The sequence below is a fragment of the Homalodisca vitripennis genome, chromosome 3 (assembly GCF_021130785.1).
Source record: "Homalodisca vitripennis isolate AUS2020 chromosome 3, UT_GWSS_2.1, whole genome shotgun sequence".
Lineage (NCBI taxonomy): Eukaryota > Metazoa > Arthropoda > Insecta > Hemiptera > Cicadellidae > Homalodisca > Homalodisca vitripennis.
The window spans coordinates 139897340-139917357 of NC_060209.1; the positions used below are offsets into that span (position 1 = coordinate 139897340).

At 30.7% G+C, this 20018-nt stretch overlaps 4 protein-coding genes across 4 annotated transcripts; 3 read left to right on the forward strand and 1 right to left on the reverse strand.

Annotated features, from left to right (window-relative positions):
* The first annotated feature begins 1517 nt into the window (after positions 1-1517).
* On the forward strand, positions 1518-5492 carry LOC124357584 (endocuticle structural glycoprotein SgAbd-2-like). Its single transcript, XM_046809503.1, has 3 exons — positions 1518-1526; positions 3724-4052; positions 4742-5492. Exons 2-3 carry the CDS (start codon positions 3925-3927, stop codon positions 4941-4943), a joined length of 330 nt encoding a protein of 109 aa, XP_046665459.1. The 5' UTR covers positions 1518-1526; positions 3724-3924; the 3' UTR covers positions 4944-5492.
* Positions 5493-5570: 78 nt separating this feature from the next.
* LOC124357582 lies at positions 5571-12678 on the forward strand. The gene is made up of 2 exons (XM_046809502.1): positions 5571-5684; positions 10368-12678. The coding sequence occupies exons 1-2, from the start codon at positions 5676-5678 to the stop codon at positions 10722-10724; spliced, it is 366 nt and encodes a 121-aa protein (XP_046665458.1). The 5' UTR covers positions 5571-5675; the 3' UTR covers positions 10725-12678.
* LOC124357575 (endocuticle structural glycoprotein SgAbd-1-like) lies at positions 11454-13532 on the reverse strand. Its single transcript, XM_046809492.1, has 3 exons — positions 13447-13532; positions 12322-12677; positions 11454-11803 (listed from the first exon to the last, which is right to left on the reverse strand). Exons 1-3 carry the CDS (start codon positions 13456-13458, stop codon positions 11548-11550), a joined length of 624 nt encoding a protein of 207 aa, XP_046665448.1. The 5' UTR covers positions 13459-13532; the 3' UTR covers positions 11454-11547.
* On the forward strand, positions 13246-19987 carry LOC124357578 (endocuticle structural glycoprotein SgAbd-1-like). Its single transcript, XM_046809497.1, has 4 exons — positions 13246-13679; positions 16224-16421; positions 18256-18584; positions 19265-19987. The coding sequence occupies exons 2-4, from the start codon at positions 16410-16412 to the stop codon at positions 19464-19466; spliced, it is 543 nt and encodes a 180-aa protein (XP_046665453.1). The 5' UTR covers positions 13246-13679; positions 16224-16409; the 3' UTR covers positions 19467-19987.
* Positions 19988-20018: the final 31 nt, after the last annotated feature.

The following is a 20018-nucleotide window of genomic DNA, read 5'->3' on the forward strand; positions in this document are numbered from 1 at the left end:
TCATTAATTTTTTAATTATAAATTGTTGTTGTTTTTTGGTGTGTTTTATATTGGATCCGACAGACTGCGCTACGACACGTAATACGAGCGAACTGATACTTAACAGCTGATAATACTTTCAGCTGAAGTTCATCAAAGAGGCAGAGAAAACATTTGTTTTACATTTAAAATTTAAAAACATTGTTATTGTAAAGTGCTTGATCAGTAGTGTTTTTAAATTCAGATTGCATCAATGGATCAATAAACTATTTAATTCAAAGAAGAAAATACTATTAAACGCTATTATGACGAAAACAACCTCATTATACATATCCGTTAAATCTTTGCACATAAGGTAATCGAATTTGGTTACATCGAAGGTAAATGAAAAGAGCCGAAAGAAGACACTTTATGATCGAAACTTGGTTTTCTTTGATTACATTGTCTTGAAGGCACACTCCTAAAATAATACTGGAAATATCTTAGACAGAAAATTAATTTTAACAGACCGAATGTGATTCTTTATAACCTAATTAGTTTTACCGAGATTCATCCGAATACAGTAAATTTTCTGAATAAACTTATCACACACCTAGCAAAAACCACGAAAGATAGAGGCAGGAATATGATACATACCTTCATAATGCGCCCAAGAGGCTCACGAAGGAAACGACTGTCAATTATCTCAGCAATATTAGAATGTGATAGAAAAAGAATAAGTGAATATAGTGTACTGTTTTCAACGGGAAATTGCGTGCGAGAAGCCGCGAGAAACAGCTAGTGTGTTTATATACATAATTTCGGGATTGATTATGACTAAAATCAAGACAGAATTTTTTACAAAGGAAATTTGTATGCTTATAATAATTTTGTCTAGTGAGGTTCTAAAATTTTGAAGTTTCTAAATGTTTTAAAATGTTATGATTACATAAACATACCAACATTGGGGGTTATTTTTCCATTAGTTTTATGCAAACTCAACGTTTAAAGAAATGATACTTCCTCAGTTTGACGTTGAATTTTACAACAAGATTTGAAATTTTCATTATTTTTAACTGAGTCAGAAAGAACATTTCTATTGCCTCAGTTACTGTAAACGTACGATTTTACATTGATAAGGGAAAACTTTTTAATATTAGTTTTCAAATTTCAACAAATTCTGTTTATCAAATTTAATTTTAGAGCAGTGTTTATTAGTATATAAAACACATTTAATAATTAGAATCTGCCATTAATACCACAGATATTGACAGTTTAATAAGTAAATAATTCAAGACATATATGTCAAAAAAACTATATACGTAAAAAACAATTGATTACTATAATTGCATTTAATGGAAACTTTTTCCTGTCTGAAGAGCAGCAAATAGGTTTGGCCCATAATGAACACTAAGAGGAAACATACGCATTATAAAATTAGATGAAACCTCGGAATGTGTCATCTCACGAGAAAATAAGTGGCCGTGTGAAGGCCGACTCCTACGTTGTTAAGAAGCCTTGCAATCGTCTCTCTGTTGCCGAACTAGTAGCTGGCTATGTACTCACTGGTAAAGCTATTTTCTATTTATTGTGATTCAATTCAGTTATTGCAATATATTTAATGCTATCATAAGAGGATAATTAATAATAACTCACAACGAAGAGTTATTTTATCTTTAAAGAATGAGAGTTTAAAATATATTTTCTTTTATTATAATATTCTTTATACAGAATTTAACTTCATAATGTCTTAGAACAATGCTTGATCATTACTTTCAGCCTCATTTTAAAGTGCGCTGATTAAAGGATATAATAGTCATATGTTTTGAAAACGAAATAAATTAAGGTATTGTACGATTAATAAGCCTTAATGTAGCCAAAAACTGATAAGATAAACTTGTAGGAAACTATCCAAGCGGTAATAGCTGTTACATATTGTCCTGTCATTGTAAAATTTAAAAGGCAAATGGAAATTTATTTTCGAAACGTCACACCAGTTGGGGTTTGCAACAACAGACCTCGCCTTTGAAAGTGTACTCCTGAGAAAGAAGAAACACTACACTTATTTTGTTATAGTTAATATAGTTCTATTAATGTAATGTGTGTAATGGTAAATTTACAAGTTAAATTAAAGCAGACGTTTTTTATAAAAAATGGATTAGCCACGGCGCGGTCTTTTACCTTGATCTCCTAGTTCCCCCATCTAAAACAATTAGATTTATTATCTTCAGGGACGTTTAAAAATTACATTTTACAGTGATTCAATTAAGAATATCGACCAACGAACAGAAAGGAGTTTTGATTGTTGTCAACAAATTTGGAAACAACTTGGGATATTTCTTAATGTGAAATCGCCCTTTGAAAGACGCACGACAACTTGCATTCCTTACAATGGAAAAGGTATTAAAAGCTGATATGAAAATCTATTTGAGGCATTTTGTTGATAAAAATAAAGTAATTGAATAAGTTGTTATAGCTCAAAATTTTAATGTACATGATGGTAGAAACGTCGTGTTTATATTAAGAATATTTAAATAATTTAATAATACTACATTTCTGAGTTGATGGTTAATATAAATGATTCTACTGGCCCTTTTCTTGCAAACAGCTGACACCTTTAAAAACTAAATGTTTGCTGCTTTCGGCTTCTGCAAGGAAACCTTTAGAGTGGTTGTGCTTGCTTATACGCTGAAACAAGTACTGTTGAAATTGTAATAAATCCTGTAAAATAGTGGTATCAATTAAATATTTTATATTTAACTATTCTGGTTTTTTATGTTGTTTGACTCTATAAAGTTTAATCAAGCACCGTTGTTAATATTTTGACAAAAAACAACAAACTTATAGTTTTGAGATCTCTTTTCATCTATTCCAATCTGTGTGCCAAATTTACTATATGTAGCTATAATAGTTCTAAATATAAACTTGAGAATCTAAAGGAGGTAACACGCAGCATTCTTAAGTTTTTGTTTATATAAATGATAAGGTTGTGTTTTTCTGTTACACAAAATCTATCTATTTTACTAAATCGTACAAATGTACGTCTATCTAAAATAACTTACCTACATACCGAATTCAATTAAGATGCGTGTCACTCTGTGGAATATAGCTGAGTGTTAAAGAATATTTTTACGTTGGTCTTATGTGTAACAATGATGGCAACGAGAAAAAGCATAGTAAATAAATTTATAAACAAACTCAGTATACCCATAAGATATTTTAACAAGTGACATATTACTACATGTAGCATAATCATCCCAACATATACAACACCATTTTATAGTGAATTTATGTATTAACTGTTATTATTGAAACACTGAAAATATACCAAACGTAATGAAAAAATACAAACATGTCGTGTGGGAAGATGTGTCGAAAAAGACTTCATTTGTAAACTTAATGAAACTTTACTTCTACAAGAATGTTGTTCTATGATACATCATTCTCATGCCATTGTATTTCTGTCTATCTGTCTAGGAATCTCAAGTATGAAATAAGCTATAGAAAGAAATATTGGTACAAAACGTTATTTGCCGTGTTATTCTACTGTCAGTATTTATATCATCTGTAGCCGTAACATTTTTTATGGACATTATCGAAGACTATTACGCGCCACGTGTTGTGACGTAAATAAATCTTATTTCATTTCAGTAAAAATAACTTTAAGAAATTAAATTATACCTCTAAGTTAATTTTAAATATGCTAAAAACATTTGAAGCGAGATTAATAATTATTTAATTATTGACTGACTGTCTGGTTTCCAGGTGTTCTGTATTGTTCTAATAAATGGCCTATCGCAACTCAACGCTTTTCCATCTTCTACATTACCAAGATTGTCCGATTCAAGCCCGATCAAGATAAAATTGTTATCACAAGACACTATCTCTAAGACATTGACTAACAGAATTCGTCGTAAAGTGCCAGCGTCCTCATATTTTCTCAGCAAAGACACTCCTATATCAGGAATGGGCGGATCTGGAGCTCCACTTTCGGCAGCTCTCCCACCGCCATCACCTCCCCAGTCGTACTATAGACCTGGCAGCCCTAGCAGCCAGAGCGATACGTACCGTCCTGATGGATCTTTCTCTTACAGGTAATTGACAATTTGAGTTACCAGAAAAAAAAACTGTACATATCTAAGTATTTCATTGAATCATTATCAGTTAGGTTTTAAAATCTTATGTTAGTAAGTAATAATACTCGCTCCTATAGAAATAGGCCTAATAAAAATGTTTAATTAGTCATATCGATAACATAGCTACCATTGACGTCAAAGAAAAAACACAACCTCTTGTTTTAATTACGGTTGAAATAATTACTTATTCCGTATTTGAAATCAATTCTTTTCATAGATAATGCTTGCTGCTAGATAGTAATAAAATAATACTTCGTTCAATTTACAAAAACATGTACCGGATTCAGTTTGGCTATGCCAAATGTACAAGCAACACGCATCCGATTTTGCAATTTCATTACAGATGTAATATCTGTAAAGCTACTTATGAAAAGAATAGAGATATGATGTACGATATCATATCATATCGTATTTTATATAAAAAAAAAGTTTTACACAACTTCAGCAATGTAGTGGCTTATTGCATATTTAGTAGAACAAACTATACTATTCTTAATTGAGAACAGTCCATTTATCTTACTCAGAGTTACTAAGAGCGAATTTCTGCAATGGAATAAAACGTTTGAATTACGCTTGCTAACCTTATAGTATAATTGTTCCGCTGTTGTACACCTGGAAATTTAACCGTGAACTTTTATGCTTTTCAGCTATAACACCGATAACGGAATATCTACAAATGTGAAAGGATACCAAAAAAACGTTGCTGGTAACCAAGGACAAGCAATGGAGGGAACATATTATTACACGTCACCAGAAGGAAGGCCCATACTTACTCGCTGGTACGCGGACGAGACAGGGTTCCATGCTCAGGGTGCTCATTTGCCCTTATTCACCCTGCGTAATGGATAAGGACTTAGTGGATCTTGAAATATACTGGACTTAATTGAATAACTGTAAGAATAAAAAATAAATCCAAATTACACACACACACACACACATATATATATATATATATATATATATATATATATATATATATATATAATATATATATATATATATGAATCTCTTATATTGTGCTTTATTTAACTAATTTCTTAGTTAAGATTATGCAGTTAACGTAGGATTATAACCATATTACTACCCTAAATATTTAAAATTTAGCAATTATTCTTAGAAAAATTATACATATATTTCGAGCTTCAAGTGTATATTAAATAGTATACATTATTTTTAAATGTTAATTAAATAATATCAAACACTGTGTATGTTAGATTCAAACAAAGTTTGTAATTAACCAATGATATATTATGTAATTTAGTCCATCAGAAATATTAGAATTGTTCTCATATTTATATTACATTTTTGGTGATAAGTAAATATGTACACGTTAATACGATACATATTTTATGGAATAAATTGCATTTGTGAATTTGCTGTAATGCTCTGTTATGTTGAATACTTTAATTAAACGTCTTGATTCCATAGTATTCTCTTATATTACTCAATATTTTTTAATGAGGCCATTTGAAAGGTTATCCGGAATAGCCTAAGTGATAACATGTAACGATTCCGTCAAGGTTCGGATAGTTCTCAAGAGTGAAGCAGTGAGTGAGCAGCGAAAATCCAAATATAGCCACGATGTATCTGGTAGGTATACAATATAATATATTTCATAATTAGTGGGTTTGGTACTTAAAACTTCCGAGTTGCTTATAAGTGAATGAAACAATACTACATAATAGAAAACTTTATATGTGATATTTTATATTTTTCCAACAATTAGGTTAATATAAAATTATAATAGCACAGTATAATAAATTTTTACTACGACTTAACCCGAGAGCCTTGCAATATATTTAACGTTTAAAATTATTATCCCGCATGTTTAGAACACTATGGAAACCTTTATTAAAACATGCTTCACATATAGGTTCTTTACGTATGTACCCTAAATTTATGTTTGTTTATAAAAATTCACTGTAGGTAAAAATCCATTGTAATACAATGCTTTGCTATAGTTAATATTTATTGTGCAATTATCTTTTACTTGAGAGTAATATATTTTTACAACTTAAAACATTTGTCATTATATTTTTAAAACTTATGATTTAGATCAAACATTTGCCTCAGAGAATAACGACGTGAAAAGATTTAACGCTTGAATTTCTTAATTTATAAGCAGAATTGATATGGAAACTAAGGGGTTTCAGCAAAACATTTCAAAACAGTAGCTTAAGAGTTAGTTTAATTAATATTATTCATATTTCATATTAGTGCATTAATACTGCGATATATAAGCTAACTAGATACTAAAGTACACAGGGATAATTGAAGAATACAAAAAGTACATAATTAAAGTGAGATGGTAACAACGCACTGATCAACTTCAGTTTTAGCATAAAAACCAATTCTAATAATCTCTATGTTCTTTTACATTACATACTAAAATTACAGTTTATCATAAAGTATAACAATATTTCGGTAATTATTAGACTAATAATAAGAATTACACAACGAGAAAATGCAAAAATGTTCCATTATCTTAGGTTGTATGTTTTTCTTTAGAAAGTTTACTAATGATATGTTAAAACTATAAGAATAACTAAAGCGGACGAAACCATATGGTAGAACCAATGAGTCAAGTTAGCATTTTTGATTGGACACGTTATATTTAAATTTGTAATGAATATTTCTTACCTTAATAGATAAAGCATAAATGATAAGGAATACGTGTATAGTTTTTTAATATAGCCATTTGGAATATTTACTAAAACAACTATCCTGGAAGCTTTGATTTTATTTATTATTTCGGCATAATACATTATTTTATAGAGCAAACGAATTTTCATATTTCTTTCAAAATCATAAATAGTTGATATTTTATTGGCAGACATATACATATTGTAACTTATCTGTATATTAAAGAGGAACAATATATATATAGTATAATTATGCAAATTTTAATTTTAAGGAATTATAATTTAATTTACTTTAATTTCTTCTGCTCCCACTACTTGATGAAAATCAGATTTCTGTATTTAAGTGGTCACCTTCAGTGTAGCAAAAATTGTAAATGATTAAATTTAGACGATATAAATCTGGTGGCAAACTCTATAGCGGAAAAGGATGTAAGGAACATTGGTCCATGGTGAATCATTATCCTGGCCAGGATATTGTACACTGTGAAGCGAAAAACAGTCTCGGAAACCTACTAAGATCAAAAAGCATCTAATTACGGCCCTTTTAATCTATTTCTCGTTTAAGATATCTTCAATGTTAAGTAGGTTTTGCATTTTTTCCAATAAAATATATCCATGAACAGCCTAAAAGTCTTTATTCCAATAATTTGAATTCATTTCCAGTCTAAATATTTTATGATACCATAGCTGAGTTTGCCTTGTGCACTGATTTATTGTACGTAGGTTTCAAGACAAAAAGTTTCTACTACTGCTCATTTAATCTACTAATAGTGAAAGATATTTTAAATGTCATTGTTAAGTTGCCTTTTCATAATGATGAACAAATGCATGGTGCCAATTTAGCCTTGTACGTCCCCCAGTTGTCACACGATCACAGGTAAGAAGTTACCGCTTAGGCTTAAGCACTAAAATGAATAATCCAAATTTTACCGGTTTCCATCACGTCAGAGGGGCGTATTTCGGAGGGAGCCTAAAAAATTTTAAATGCTAGCATAGGTCGAGTTGCACATCAAATTAAAAAGGATTTGGTAAAAGTACAACACCCCAAATTGGATCTCAAAGAAATTTACATTTTTGAGGGTTTCAGACTTATTTGGCACTTGGTGTACACGCTCACTTATGACTAAATAGTTACTGCGATCATAAAGTCTCAATTCTGATGTGTAAAATAGGTTTCTGTGTAACTTATTTACTGTTTCACAGTTAATTTAGCTTGGTTGTTCCAAATATACATAATATGAAGGTCTCAGATTTAACTTATATTGCAAAGTCTACTTCTGGTCTGCGGTATCTGTGGTGCGCTATCATTAATTTTGACTGTTAACTCCGATGAAAACTGTCATGCGATCTTTGTACTATGGCGTGTGAAACCTATGGTAATTTATTCAACTGTTGAATATCTTAACCATTAACACTGCAACAATATTTAGCTTAAACATGTCCACTTCCGATGCAAATCGGCGTGCAGCTTTTTAAGTGATTTCGGTAAGAATACTAGTATTTTCAACTCACATTAAAATTATTGAAGCTATTTAGTACACATACATACTGCTTCGCTTTCCAACTTCAGGGCCAAAAAGATTGCTATTTAGCCTAACTATAGTAACTTATAGTCTAATTTTATTATAAAGTGAATAGATTAATATTCTTCCAAACAAACAAATTTTCTAAAATAAAGATATTGCTGGAAAGTCATAATATCGTTATTCATAATTATAGTTGTATATAAATATTTCATGGTTTTATTTATTGTCGTTTTAAAGAGATTTGCTTTCGGTGCTGTCATAGCTTCAAACAGTAACTAAATATGTGAGATTGGTGAGATAATCCCATAATAGGCCGTAAGCTGTGCTTTCCTTTGAATCAGAGAAGACAACTGTTTCAAAGCAAAGACTCCTCAGATAGTAGATTTTAAAATGTGTCAGACGTGTGAGCCAAACTTAGATGCTTATAGAGAACAATTCTAAGAAATATAATCCCGACAAAATTCACTTCTTGATTTTTGAATTCCAAAGGACATGCTTGATTCGGTGATGCAGAACTTAATATGTATTTTATTTTTTTGTTTAAGAAGCAGTCAGTTATGAAGAAACCACTAAATTAGAGAATTTATTTCCTCATATACTTTTCTTCTAAGGCAGCTTCTATCGCTACAAAAGATCAAACTATCTTCCTCGCTGTGAATTGATCTAAACTTATTTGCGACAACATAGGGGGATTTATGATTCCTTCGTCAGTATTTCATAAACTGAGGTCAATATTAGTTTTTGGCTGTGTTTCCTTTTTATATCTTACAATGTACCAGATGATTTCCGTTATGTTTAGTCAATTGTCTATTTTTTCTTATAAACTCGAATGTGGCACTATTTATTTCTCATTTACACTAAGTTTTTGATTTTGTGATCTAAAAACTTCACTTCTTGATTTGTAACACCATATGACATAAAGTTACGAGATTGATTTGATGATGTAGAATTTAATGTTCTTGTATTTTATTGATTGAGAAGCAGTGAGTTATGATGAAACCACTGAATAGAGAATTAATTTCCACCTATGCTTTTACTTCTAAGGCAGCATCTATCGTCCGCAAACGAGCAAACTATCGTCCTCGCTGTAAATTGAATTTAACTTATTTGCAACAACATATGGGTTTTTAAGATTGTCAATGTTTTAGATAGGTTTCGTTCGGTTTAACCAGTTGATTATTTTATTTCTTATAAACTCAGATTTGGCATTATTTATTTCTCGTTTCCAATTATTTTTTTTATATTTTGATCTAAACGAAGAGAATGTAAAGGTTCTAGATTTGTTGTCGTTTGTATAGTTTATCCAAATTATCATTGAGTTGTAACACTACGTATTTACTTAACGAAACTTTTGAAATTAAATCGTGGTCTTTTGTTTTTTATTTAATAAGATAAAAAATATACCAAAAGTAGTGTCTCATCGAGTTTACAAAAATACCAAACTGTTATTCAACATTATTTTCACTGAACATTTCTTTGTCTTTTAATTCTCATTCCTAAGAAAGTATAGGAGTGTTTATAATAGGCTTGTATCTAAAAGTTTCCAAGTCTGTAGCCTATGTCCGAATTGACTCATGGCCAATCTTCAGACAGAGTAGCCTTTAAATTACAGTATAAACAATAATAGAACTAGGTCAGTGCATAAATTACATTAAGATAAATACATATTTATCTTAATTTCACTAGTGGATGAGCTATTGACCTTATTAGATAGTATCAAGGTTACACAAGGAACTCTTAATATTGTGTGAATAATTCGAGGAGAATTATTGCTATCATAATTTACCACATTATGATTTTTGTCTTTATCCATAGAGAATCGCACCTTCAGAAATAAATTAGCTAGTAGTATAAATAAGTTAGTATTAAAGCGACATAAGTTAATTGGGTTACATAAGATTTTCTTTTTGTCTGAATTAGTCCATCTAAATAATACTGGTTAAAGTGGTTAATACTTAGTTTTTCCACTTCAACTTTCACTTAGTTGAACCGTTGCTCTAATTGCTCTAAATGTGTTTCTAAATATAACACGTAACTTATTAAATCAAAATAATATTGCATACTCTTTTTTAGTCCTTGCATACTAAGACCTTTAATGTTTTCAGGTGACACATATTTTCCAAATATGTATGCTTTGGGGGAGCTGCATCTTAATCTCCAATTTGAAAGTGGCAGAAGCTTTACCCATCATTTCCAGAGAAGAAATTCTCCACCATATTGAAATACCTGATCAACATGACCCACTGCGAAAATTCGAAAAATCAGAGCGAACGGATCCTTTAAGACAAAGTATAACGTCTCACATATTTCTTCACCACATTGTTCGGTGCAGAGTTCCACAATCATCATATTCGTATGTTCCCCCTATCAACGAGACAATGGTGGTGGATGTTAGTCATTTACCCAACCCACCCACAGAATTGCCCCCACCAGCATTACTAACTTTGTCAAAGGACACTTAAATAATACATCGCGAGGAGGTTTTTACGACTTACTGATATTATCAATTACTATTAGATACCATTTTAAACAGCTCTGATTCTATTCTATGAATTTTTAAAATGAGAAAAAAAATTTTAAATGTTGCAAAACGATATAGGAGGAGTTTTGCAAGTACTTGTAATATTGAGAAGTGGCAATTTTTTTCTAATATTACCTGCTTAAAAAGTTTCACACAGACTTTGATAGCTCATAGTTTATGATAACGACCAAATTCGTTAAAGGGGTATAATATTGTTTACCAAGTTGATATTTAAAAGATGTTTCTTGAACGAAAAGCACAACTACATTAATATTTATACAAAGATTTTTAGCATACCTCATATATATATATATGCGTTTTGCAACATTTATTTTTTTCTATATATATATACACACAATCTAAATACAAAAAAGAACAGAAGGCTGCACTGTATGATCCAAATATTGCGATAAACGGTTTATAAGATTTTTTTAAAGAATATTTATATTGGAACCAAATTTCCACACCACATATATTCTGTAAAAATACCATTGATCGTTGTAAAGATAAATACCATATGTGAAAATTGTAACGTTAGCTTAAGTTTATGAGATATATAGTATACTGTGTAATTTAGATAATTAGACAATTTTACGTACATTATTTCATTCATAATCCAATGTTCTTATCGTGAGAAAATAAATATGTTCATAACTATACAAAATCAGGATATTAATAAATTCAATATAATGTTTATTTATATATTAATTTACATTAATAATCTATAAACATCTAAACACCAACTTCGAGTTATATTACTTTCTCTAGTGGATTGAGACTAGAGGTGATTTCTGGTAAGAAAGAGACCTGCCAATGGCCTGAGGGGCGTGGGGAGATACGGGCAGATGGGAACCCTCGGCGTGGAACCCTGTGTCATCGGCATAGTAGCGGGTGGCAATGGGGGTTCCATCCGGTGAGGTGTAGGCGAACTGTCCGTGGATCATCTGTGACTCAGCTACAGTACCAGGGTTCTTCAGGTACCCTTGTGCTTGTGCGGATATGCCATTCTCGGTCTGAAAACTTAATTGAAAAGAAAAATGTTAACGAAAAATTACTAAATACAGAGCAAATAATTTTATATACATACAATTATTGACATACAAGGTCGCAATAAGAATCTGGTAAGCAGTATTATGAAAGACGAATTATTATTTTACTCAGCTAGTTAATAATTATTGTTATTTATTTTACATTCTAAAATCAAACAAAAAGTATTAATAGATCATTAAATGACCTTAACACTATAAAAATTGCCATACTAGAGTGTATTTTATTTGTTTAATGTACTAGATTTCTGCAAAACAAAAGCTATTTCTTGTCGCTTATATGTGAATCAGTAAAAGGTATTATAAGATTATAATGCCATACCATAACGATATTACTCTACTGTCCCGATAATACCCGTATTGTAAAAATATAATGCTCCAAAAACCGCTTTGCTTATGAAGTTGGGTGTTTAATAACAGGAACTTTTCAATCGTCAAGAAATATAAAAATTCTACATTTTTATAGTCTCTAAAACATAGTAGCCTACTTACTCATAACTAAATGAGCCGTCAAAGTTGTTGTCTTGACTTTGTCTGAGAATAGCTGCCGGTCTCGCATATTGTCTGCTGTACACTGGCTGTGAGACTTGTACTGGTGCCTGATACCGAGGAGTATAGGTGCTTACTGGAGTTGCTACGTAGCCACTGGTAGAGGCCGGGTACTGTGGGGTGGAATAGACCGGAGCCGGGAGCTGGAGTGCGGGAACGACCGCTGGTACAACTCGCGCTGGGTAGACATGCTGCACGGGAACCTGGGGGAGAGCCGAGTAGCTCAGGAGAGAAGCCTGTACAGGATGGTATTGTCCGTGGTGAGCAGAAACAGCTCCGCACACAAACAAGAGAACAATCTGAAAAAAGAGAATTTTCGTTTATACAATACTTATTGAAGGCATATAAATTATATAAGAGTTTTTATTATTTTTAAACCATGCTTATTAATTTAAAATTGTATAGGGGCAAAGTTACTACAAGTCTAACATCAGTTGTATGCAATTAAAAATTAGTATTAGTACTGTAACTAGTAAAGAACTCAAAAAATGTTTACTCTTTTACTACAGCGATGGTATACAGGTATATACATACATTTTGTTGTTGGCGTAAGCGATTATTTAGACAATACATCGATTGCACCTATAAAATATGTTGTTATAAAATAGATGTATTAATCACAAATATTGCAATAGCTTTAGATTGAGAAGGCACAGCAGGTATCTACAAGTTTTTCTGTAGGAAAACTAGCATCCTCTAATTATATTTATATAATTATTTAAATACATTAATCTTTACATGTTCATGTAAGGTATTAATCGCTTTGCAGACATAAAACGCTGTTACATGATTGCAAATGTTTGCAAATATAATGCCTTTATTCTGTAACTTAAAAAACAACCCTTATGTAGCTTAGTTTTAATTTATCAACAACTAACAATCAGCCACAAACCAACCTCAAATGAAATAAAAATGCAGAAAATGTACATTTCTTTGAGCTATTAGCATTTACTATTTGGTAAAACTTATGTGAACTATTTTAAATCCCTGGAAATTTAAGGGATACAACAGTTATTTCTATAAATGTGTACACATTTTATTTAGTACCATATGAATATGAACACTTACCCAAGAGTTCATGACGGCCCGCTATGCTCACCACTTGACAGAATGTGACTTAGATAACACATGCTACCTATATATACTGATTAGATACATTACAGATGCTGATCAATTTGGCAGATCTACTTTTTTCACTAATACTTTCCTAAAGGTCAGACAGCGACTTTAATGAGCTGGTCGCATACCACACACCGGGAAGGACGGTCATAACAACTCTTCCATTCAAGAATTATTGAATAGTAAGTGTCTGGTAATTATAGAGCAGTTGTTAGGATACTTTTATTCACATTTGAATACTAGGTGTAGACTGAGATAATTGGTAAAGAAGAGGACAACACAGTAGTGGAAAAAATAGTACTTAGTATGTTATAAGACGACTACAAACATGTCAGTTTCTTCAAGATACGTGGTATCATTATATATTCCTCTAATATTTAATTTTAACCTTTTACATAACTGTGCATCCATGTAGATACATCCTGACTTTAAAACTTATATTAAATCTCTTGCGTGTTTTTGTAATGTGCTATCATTTTGATTATATTAACAATAATTTTGACAGCAAAATTTAAATGGGTAACCTATTTTTATTTTTAGAGACGTTTAAGAATATGTATTTCAAATCTTTAAAAAGTGTCCAAATTTGCCAATACGGTGGTGAGTTTAGTATGTCTTATAGAACAACCTGCAATTTATAATTTTTTTCGTGACATTAAAAAGGTATTTTATTTAATTTTGTTCTTGAAACTGTTGTACCTTAGTACTAACAGAGATATGAGAGCTAACACTTTTGAGATTTTTTAAGGAGTGTAAAATCGACATTTTATTAAAAGTTAAAACTTATTTTGGAAAAGTGGGGGCAAATAAGTTTTCACGTACATATTTTTAATTGTTTCTAAAAACATGAATAGGTTGCCTGTTTAAAATCAAAATTTTCAAGTGCAGTTTGTTTCATGCAATTTTAGTCATTTAATTATTTTAATATTGTAAATAATTCTTCTAAGGAAATAACCAAAAATTTTAATACCCAACTAAAACATTCAAATACACAGCTGTTATATCATTAATGGCACAACAGGAAATTTAAAAAAGTGAATATTATCTTATATTTATACCATTTGGGTATTTACATTTTAGAAGTAACTGATGGGTTTATACGAGACTTTTAATTTTAACGTACCTATTTAAAATTTCCTCAGGACAAGGGAAGACCTTATTAATTCTTTTAAGATCATAACACTCATCAATTTTGTCTTTTTGTCCTCAGCAGCATGTATATGGCCAATGGATCCTCCTTGTCTGTATATTATATATAATATCTCTTTGCCTTTACTCTTATGAATATTTCAAATTTTTTTGTAATACATTTTGGAATGCACTAACGTTTCCACTCAGTTAGATTTGTACTCTAATCTAACAATCTACTCTAAGTAATATATGGTGGTTAAACTCTTATTAAAATGTTTGTATCTTTTACAAACAATCTGTTGATTGTCTATAGTTTGTTGGAAATTTTCAAAGTTATCGTCAGTATCGTCACAACAGTTCCAGTTATCAGTCGTACGAAATACCTCATATCCATCTATATTAGTTAAATTCTTGTCTGAGTCAATCCACGATTCTATAACAACAGAGATAACATAAATAATTATCAAAACTTTTATTATTATTATTACTTGTTATGAAAAGATTCAGTCGGTTCAGTTTGAAAGTTAACATCTTGAGGGTTATTTTCCCATTACTTTTGTGCAAATTCAAAGTCTAAAAAAATAATACAACTTCAATTTTATGTTGAATATCACGACAACATTTAAAATTTACATTTTTTCCAACTGAGCCAGAAGAGACATTTTTATTGCCTCAGTTACTGACATAAAACTGACATCCACAAAACTTGCCAAGAGCATGAGCATTCTTTAATTAATACTTGAATTTGATATTAGGCCATTTCTTGACGTGATTCACGTACAACACCATCACTCATGATGTTTCCTCCGTAAACGCGGCAAATTCTTCGATGAAAGTCTTCGAATGAATTCCTGTACTTGCAGGAAACTGATAACACCTCAATTCATATTTGGAGGAAGAATCAATACAGGCTGCCATGTTTGTGCGACCGCAGTTCAACTCAAATGGACTACTTGAAATCAGAAGTAATAATTAATGTAGTATGGAAGATGCGCGATAGACTACTGCGCACACCGGGGACCTGCCGTTTGTCTGGCTGTCATGACGTAAGATCGGAGGTTAAAATAAAAACGGCCTACGGCTGACAGTACATATCATTGCAAAAACTATTTCTTTTAAACATAGGTCGGAAAAGGGTTAAGCTGCTAGCCGCCGTTTGGTAACTGTTATAATACAAATTTCTTAACCAGATCATTCAAATTAATTGTTTTAAAAATTTATCACACATTTCATAATTTTTATTGCATCAATCATTCAATCATTTACTTTTTAACGCAATCCGTCAACGCATAAGCGAGCACGAATATTTTAAAAGGTGCATGTACAATCTGTGAGCAAAAACAAGACAAAACAGCTTATGCCTCTCAATTAACAATTAATTTCGTGAGTGAATATGTTTACTTATCAAATTTAATTTTAGAGCAAAGTTGAATAGTATATAAAACACATTTAACAATTAGAATTAGCCGCTAACACCACAGATAGTGGCAGTTAAATAAATAAATAATACAAGACAAATATGTCAAAAACACTATATAATAAAAAATAATTGATTACTATAATTGCATTTTAATGAAACTGTTTCCTGTCTGAAGAGCAGCAAATTGGTTTGGCCCATAATGAACACTAAGATGAACATAGTCATTATAAAATGAGATGAAACCTCGGATGTGTCATCTCACGACAAAATAAGTGGCCGTGTGAAGGCCGAGGAACCTCTCAACTCATACGTTGTTAAGAAGGCTTGCAATCGTCTCTCTGTTGTCGAACTAGTAGCTGCTATGTACTCACTGGTAAGCTATTTTTATTCATTATGATTCAATTCAGTTATTGCAATATATGTAATGATCTAACAAAAGATCAAATTAATAATAGAACGAAGACAATGTTTACTTGTTTATCTTTAAAGAATGAAGAGTTAAAATGTATTTTCTTTTACTTATAATATTCTTTATACAGAATTTAATTTCATAATATCTTAGAGCAATGCTTAATCATTACTTTCAGACACATTTTAAAATGCGCTGATTAAAGGATATATTAGTAATATGTTTTGAAACGAAAAAAATTAAGGTATTGTACGATAATAAGCCTTAATGTAGCCAAAAATTGATAAGATAAACTTGTAGAAACCATCCAAGCGGTAATTAAATTTTACAGTGATAAAATTAAGAATATCGACCAACGAACAGAAAGGAGTTTTGATTGTTATCAACAAATTTGGAAACAACTTGGGATATTTCTAAAAGTGAAATCACCCTTTGAAAGACGCATGACAACTTGCATTTGTTAGAATGGAGAAGGTATTGAAAGCTGATATGAAAATCTGTTTGAGGCATTTTTGGGGATTAAAATAAAGTAATTGAATTAAGTAGTTCTAGCTCAAAATTTTAATTTACATGGTAGTAGGAAACGTCGTGTTAAATAAGAATAATGAATTTATATTAAGAATATTTAAATAATTTTATTATACTACATTCCTGAGTGGATGGTTAAGATACATTTTTTTATTAGTAATGCCCTTTTCTTGCAAACAGCTGACGCCTATAAAAACTAGATGTTTGCTGCTTTCGGCTTCTGCAAGGAAACCTTTAGAGTGGTCGTACTTGCTTATACGCTGAAACAAGTACTGTTGAAATTGTAATAAATCCTGTAAAATAGTGGTATCAAGTAAATATTTGAACTATTCTGGTTTTTTATGTTGTTTGACTTTATAAAGTTTAATCAAGCACCGTTGGTAATATTTTGACAAGAACAACAAAATTATAGTTTTGAGATCTCTTTTGATCTATTCCAATCTGTGTGCCAGATTTAGTATATGTAGTTATAATAGTTCTAAATATAATATTCTGTTACACAAAATCTATTTGTTTCACTATTTGTACGTCTATCTAAAATAACTTAACTACATACATGAAATAGAACAGGAATACAGAATTCAATTAAGATGCGTGTCACTCTATGGAATATGGCTGAGCGTTAATGAATATTTTTACGTTGGTCTTATGTGTAACAATGATGGCAACAAGAAAAAGCATGGTAAATAAATGTATAAACAAACTCAGTAAACCCATAAGTTATTTTAACAAGTGACATATTACTACATGTAGCATAATCATCCCAACATATACAACACCAATTTATAGTGAATTTATGTATTAACTGTTATTATTGAAACACTGAAAATATACCAAACGTAAGGAAAAAATACAAATTTGTCGTGTGGGAAGATGTGTCGAAAAAGACTTCATTTGTAAACTTAACGAAACTTTACTTCTACAAGAATATGTTCTATGATACATCATTCTCATGCCATTGTATTTCTGTCTATCTGTCCAGGAATCTCAAGTATGAAATAAGCTATAGAAAGAAATATTGGTACAAAACGTTATTTGCCTTGTTATTCTACTGTCAGTATTTATATCAGCTATAGCCTTAGCATTTTTTATGGACACTATCGAAGTATATTACGCGACACGTGTTGTGGCGTAAGTAAATCTTGTTTCATTTAACTTAAAATAACATTAATAAATTAAATTATACCTCTAAGTTACTTTAAAATATGCTAAAGACAGTTGAAGCGAGGTTAAGAACTATTTAATTATTGACTGACTGTCTGGTTTCCAGGTGTTCTGTATTGTTCTACTAAATGTCCTGTCTCAACTCTACGCTTTTCCATCTTCTACATTACCAAGATTGCCCGATTCAAGCCCAATCAAGATAAAATTGTTATCAGAAGACACTATATCTAAGACAATGACTAACAGAATTCGTCGTAAAGTGCCAGCGTCCTCATATTTTCTGAGCAAAGACACTCCTATATCAAGAACAGGACAATCTGGAGCTCCAAATTCGGTAGCTCTTCCACCGCCATCACCTTTGGAGTCGTCATATGGGCCTGGCAGCCCTAGCAGCCAGAGCGATAAGTACCGTCCTGATGGATCTTTCTCTTACAGGTACTTGACAATTTGAGATACCAGTAAATACGTTAAATATCTAAGTATTTCAATCAATCACTATCAGTTACGTTTTAAAATCTGATTTTAGTAAATAATAATACTTGCTCCTATAGAAATAATAAAATTTTTTAATTAGTCATAAAGATAACGTTACTATTGATGTCTAAGAAAAAATTTAACCTCTTGTTTTAGTTACCGTTGCAATAATTAATTATTCCGTATTTGAAATAAATTCTGTTCATATATATATATATATATATAAATGTGCTTGCTGCTAGATAGTAAGAAAATGTTACTTCGTTCAATATGCAAAAATAGTAACTAATTCAGTTTGGCTATGTCAAATATACAAGCAACACGCATCTGATTTTCCAATTCTATTACAGCTGTAATAGCTGTAAAGCTACTTATTTAAAAAATAGAGTTATAATGTACGATATCATATCATATCGTATTTTATATAAAAGCATTTTACACAACAGTAATGGCCTATTGCACATTTATTAGAACAGATTATACTATACTTAATCGAGAACAGACCATTTAACTTACTCAGAACTATTAGGAGCTAATTGCTGCAATGGAATGAAAACGTTTACATTACGCTAACCTTAAACTATAATGTTCCGTGTACACTTGGAAATTATAATTTAACCTTGAACTTTTATGTTTTTCAGCTATAACACAGATAACGGAATATCTACAAATGTGAAGGGATACCAGAAAAACGTTGCGGGTAAACAAGGACAAGCTATGGAGGGACAATATTCTTACACGTCACCAGAAGGAAGACCTATACTTACACTCTGGTACGCGGACGAGACAGGTTTCCATGCTCAGGGGGCTCATTTACCCTTATTCACCCTGCGTAATGGATAAGGACTTAGTGGATCTTGAAATGTACTGGACTTAATTGATTGACTCTAAGAATAAAAAATAAATCCAAATTATATATATGAATGTCTTATATTGTGCTGTATTTAACAAATTTCTTAGTTAATATTACGCAGTTAACGTAGGATTATAACCATATTACTAACCAAATATTTAAAATTTAGATATTATTCTTTTAAAAATTATACATATATTTCGAGCATCTAGTGTATATTAAATAGTATACATTATATTTAAATGTTAATTATATAATATGAAACACTGTGTATGTTAGATTGAAACAAAGTTTGTAATTAACCAATTATATATGTAATTTAGACCTTAAGTACAGAAATATTAGAATTTTTCTCATAATTATTATAATATTATTGGTTAGAATTAAATATGTACATAGAAATACGATAAATATTTTATTAATCGATAGTATAAGAAAAGTTGTGCAATAAATTGCATTTTTTAATTTACTGTAATGCTCTGTTTTGTTGAATACTTTAATTAAACGTCTTGATTCCATAGTATTCTCTTATATTATTCAAT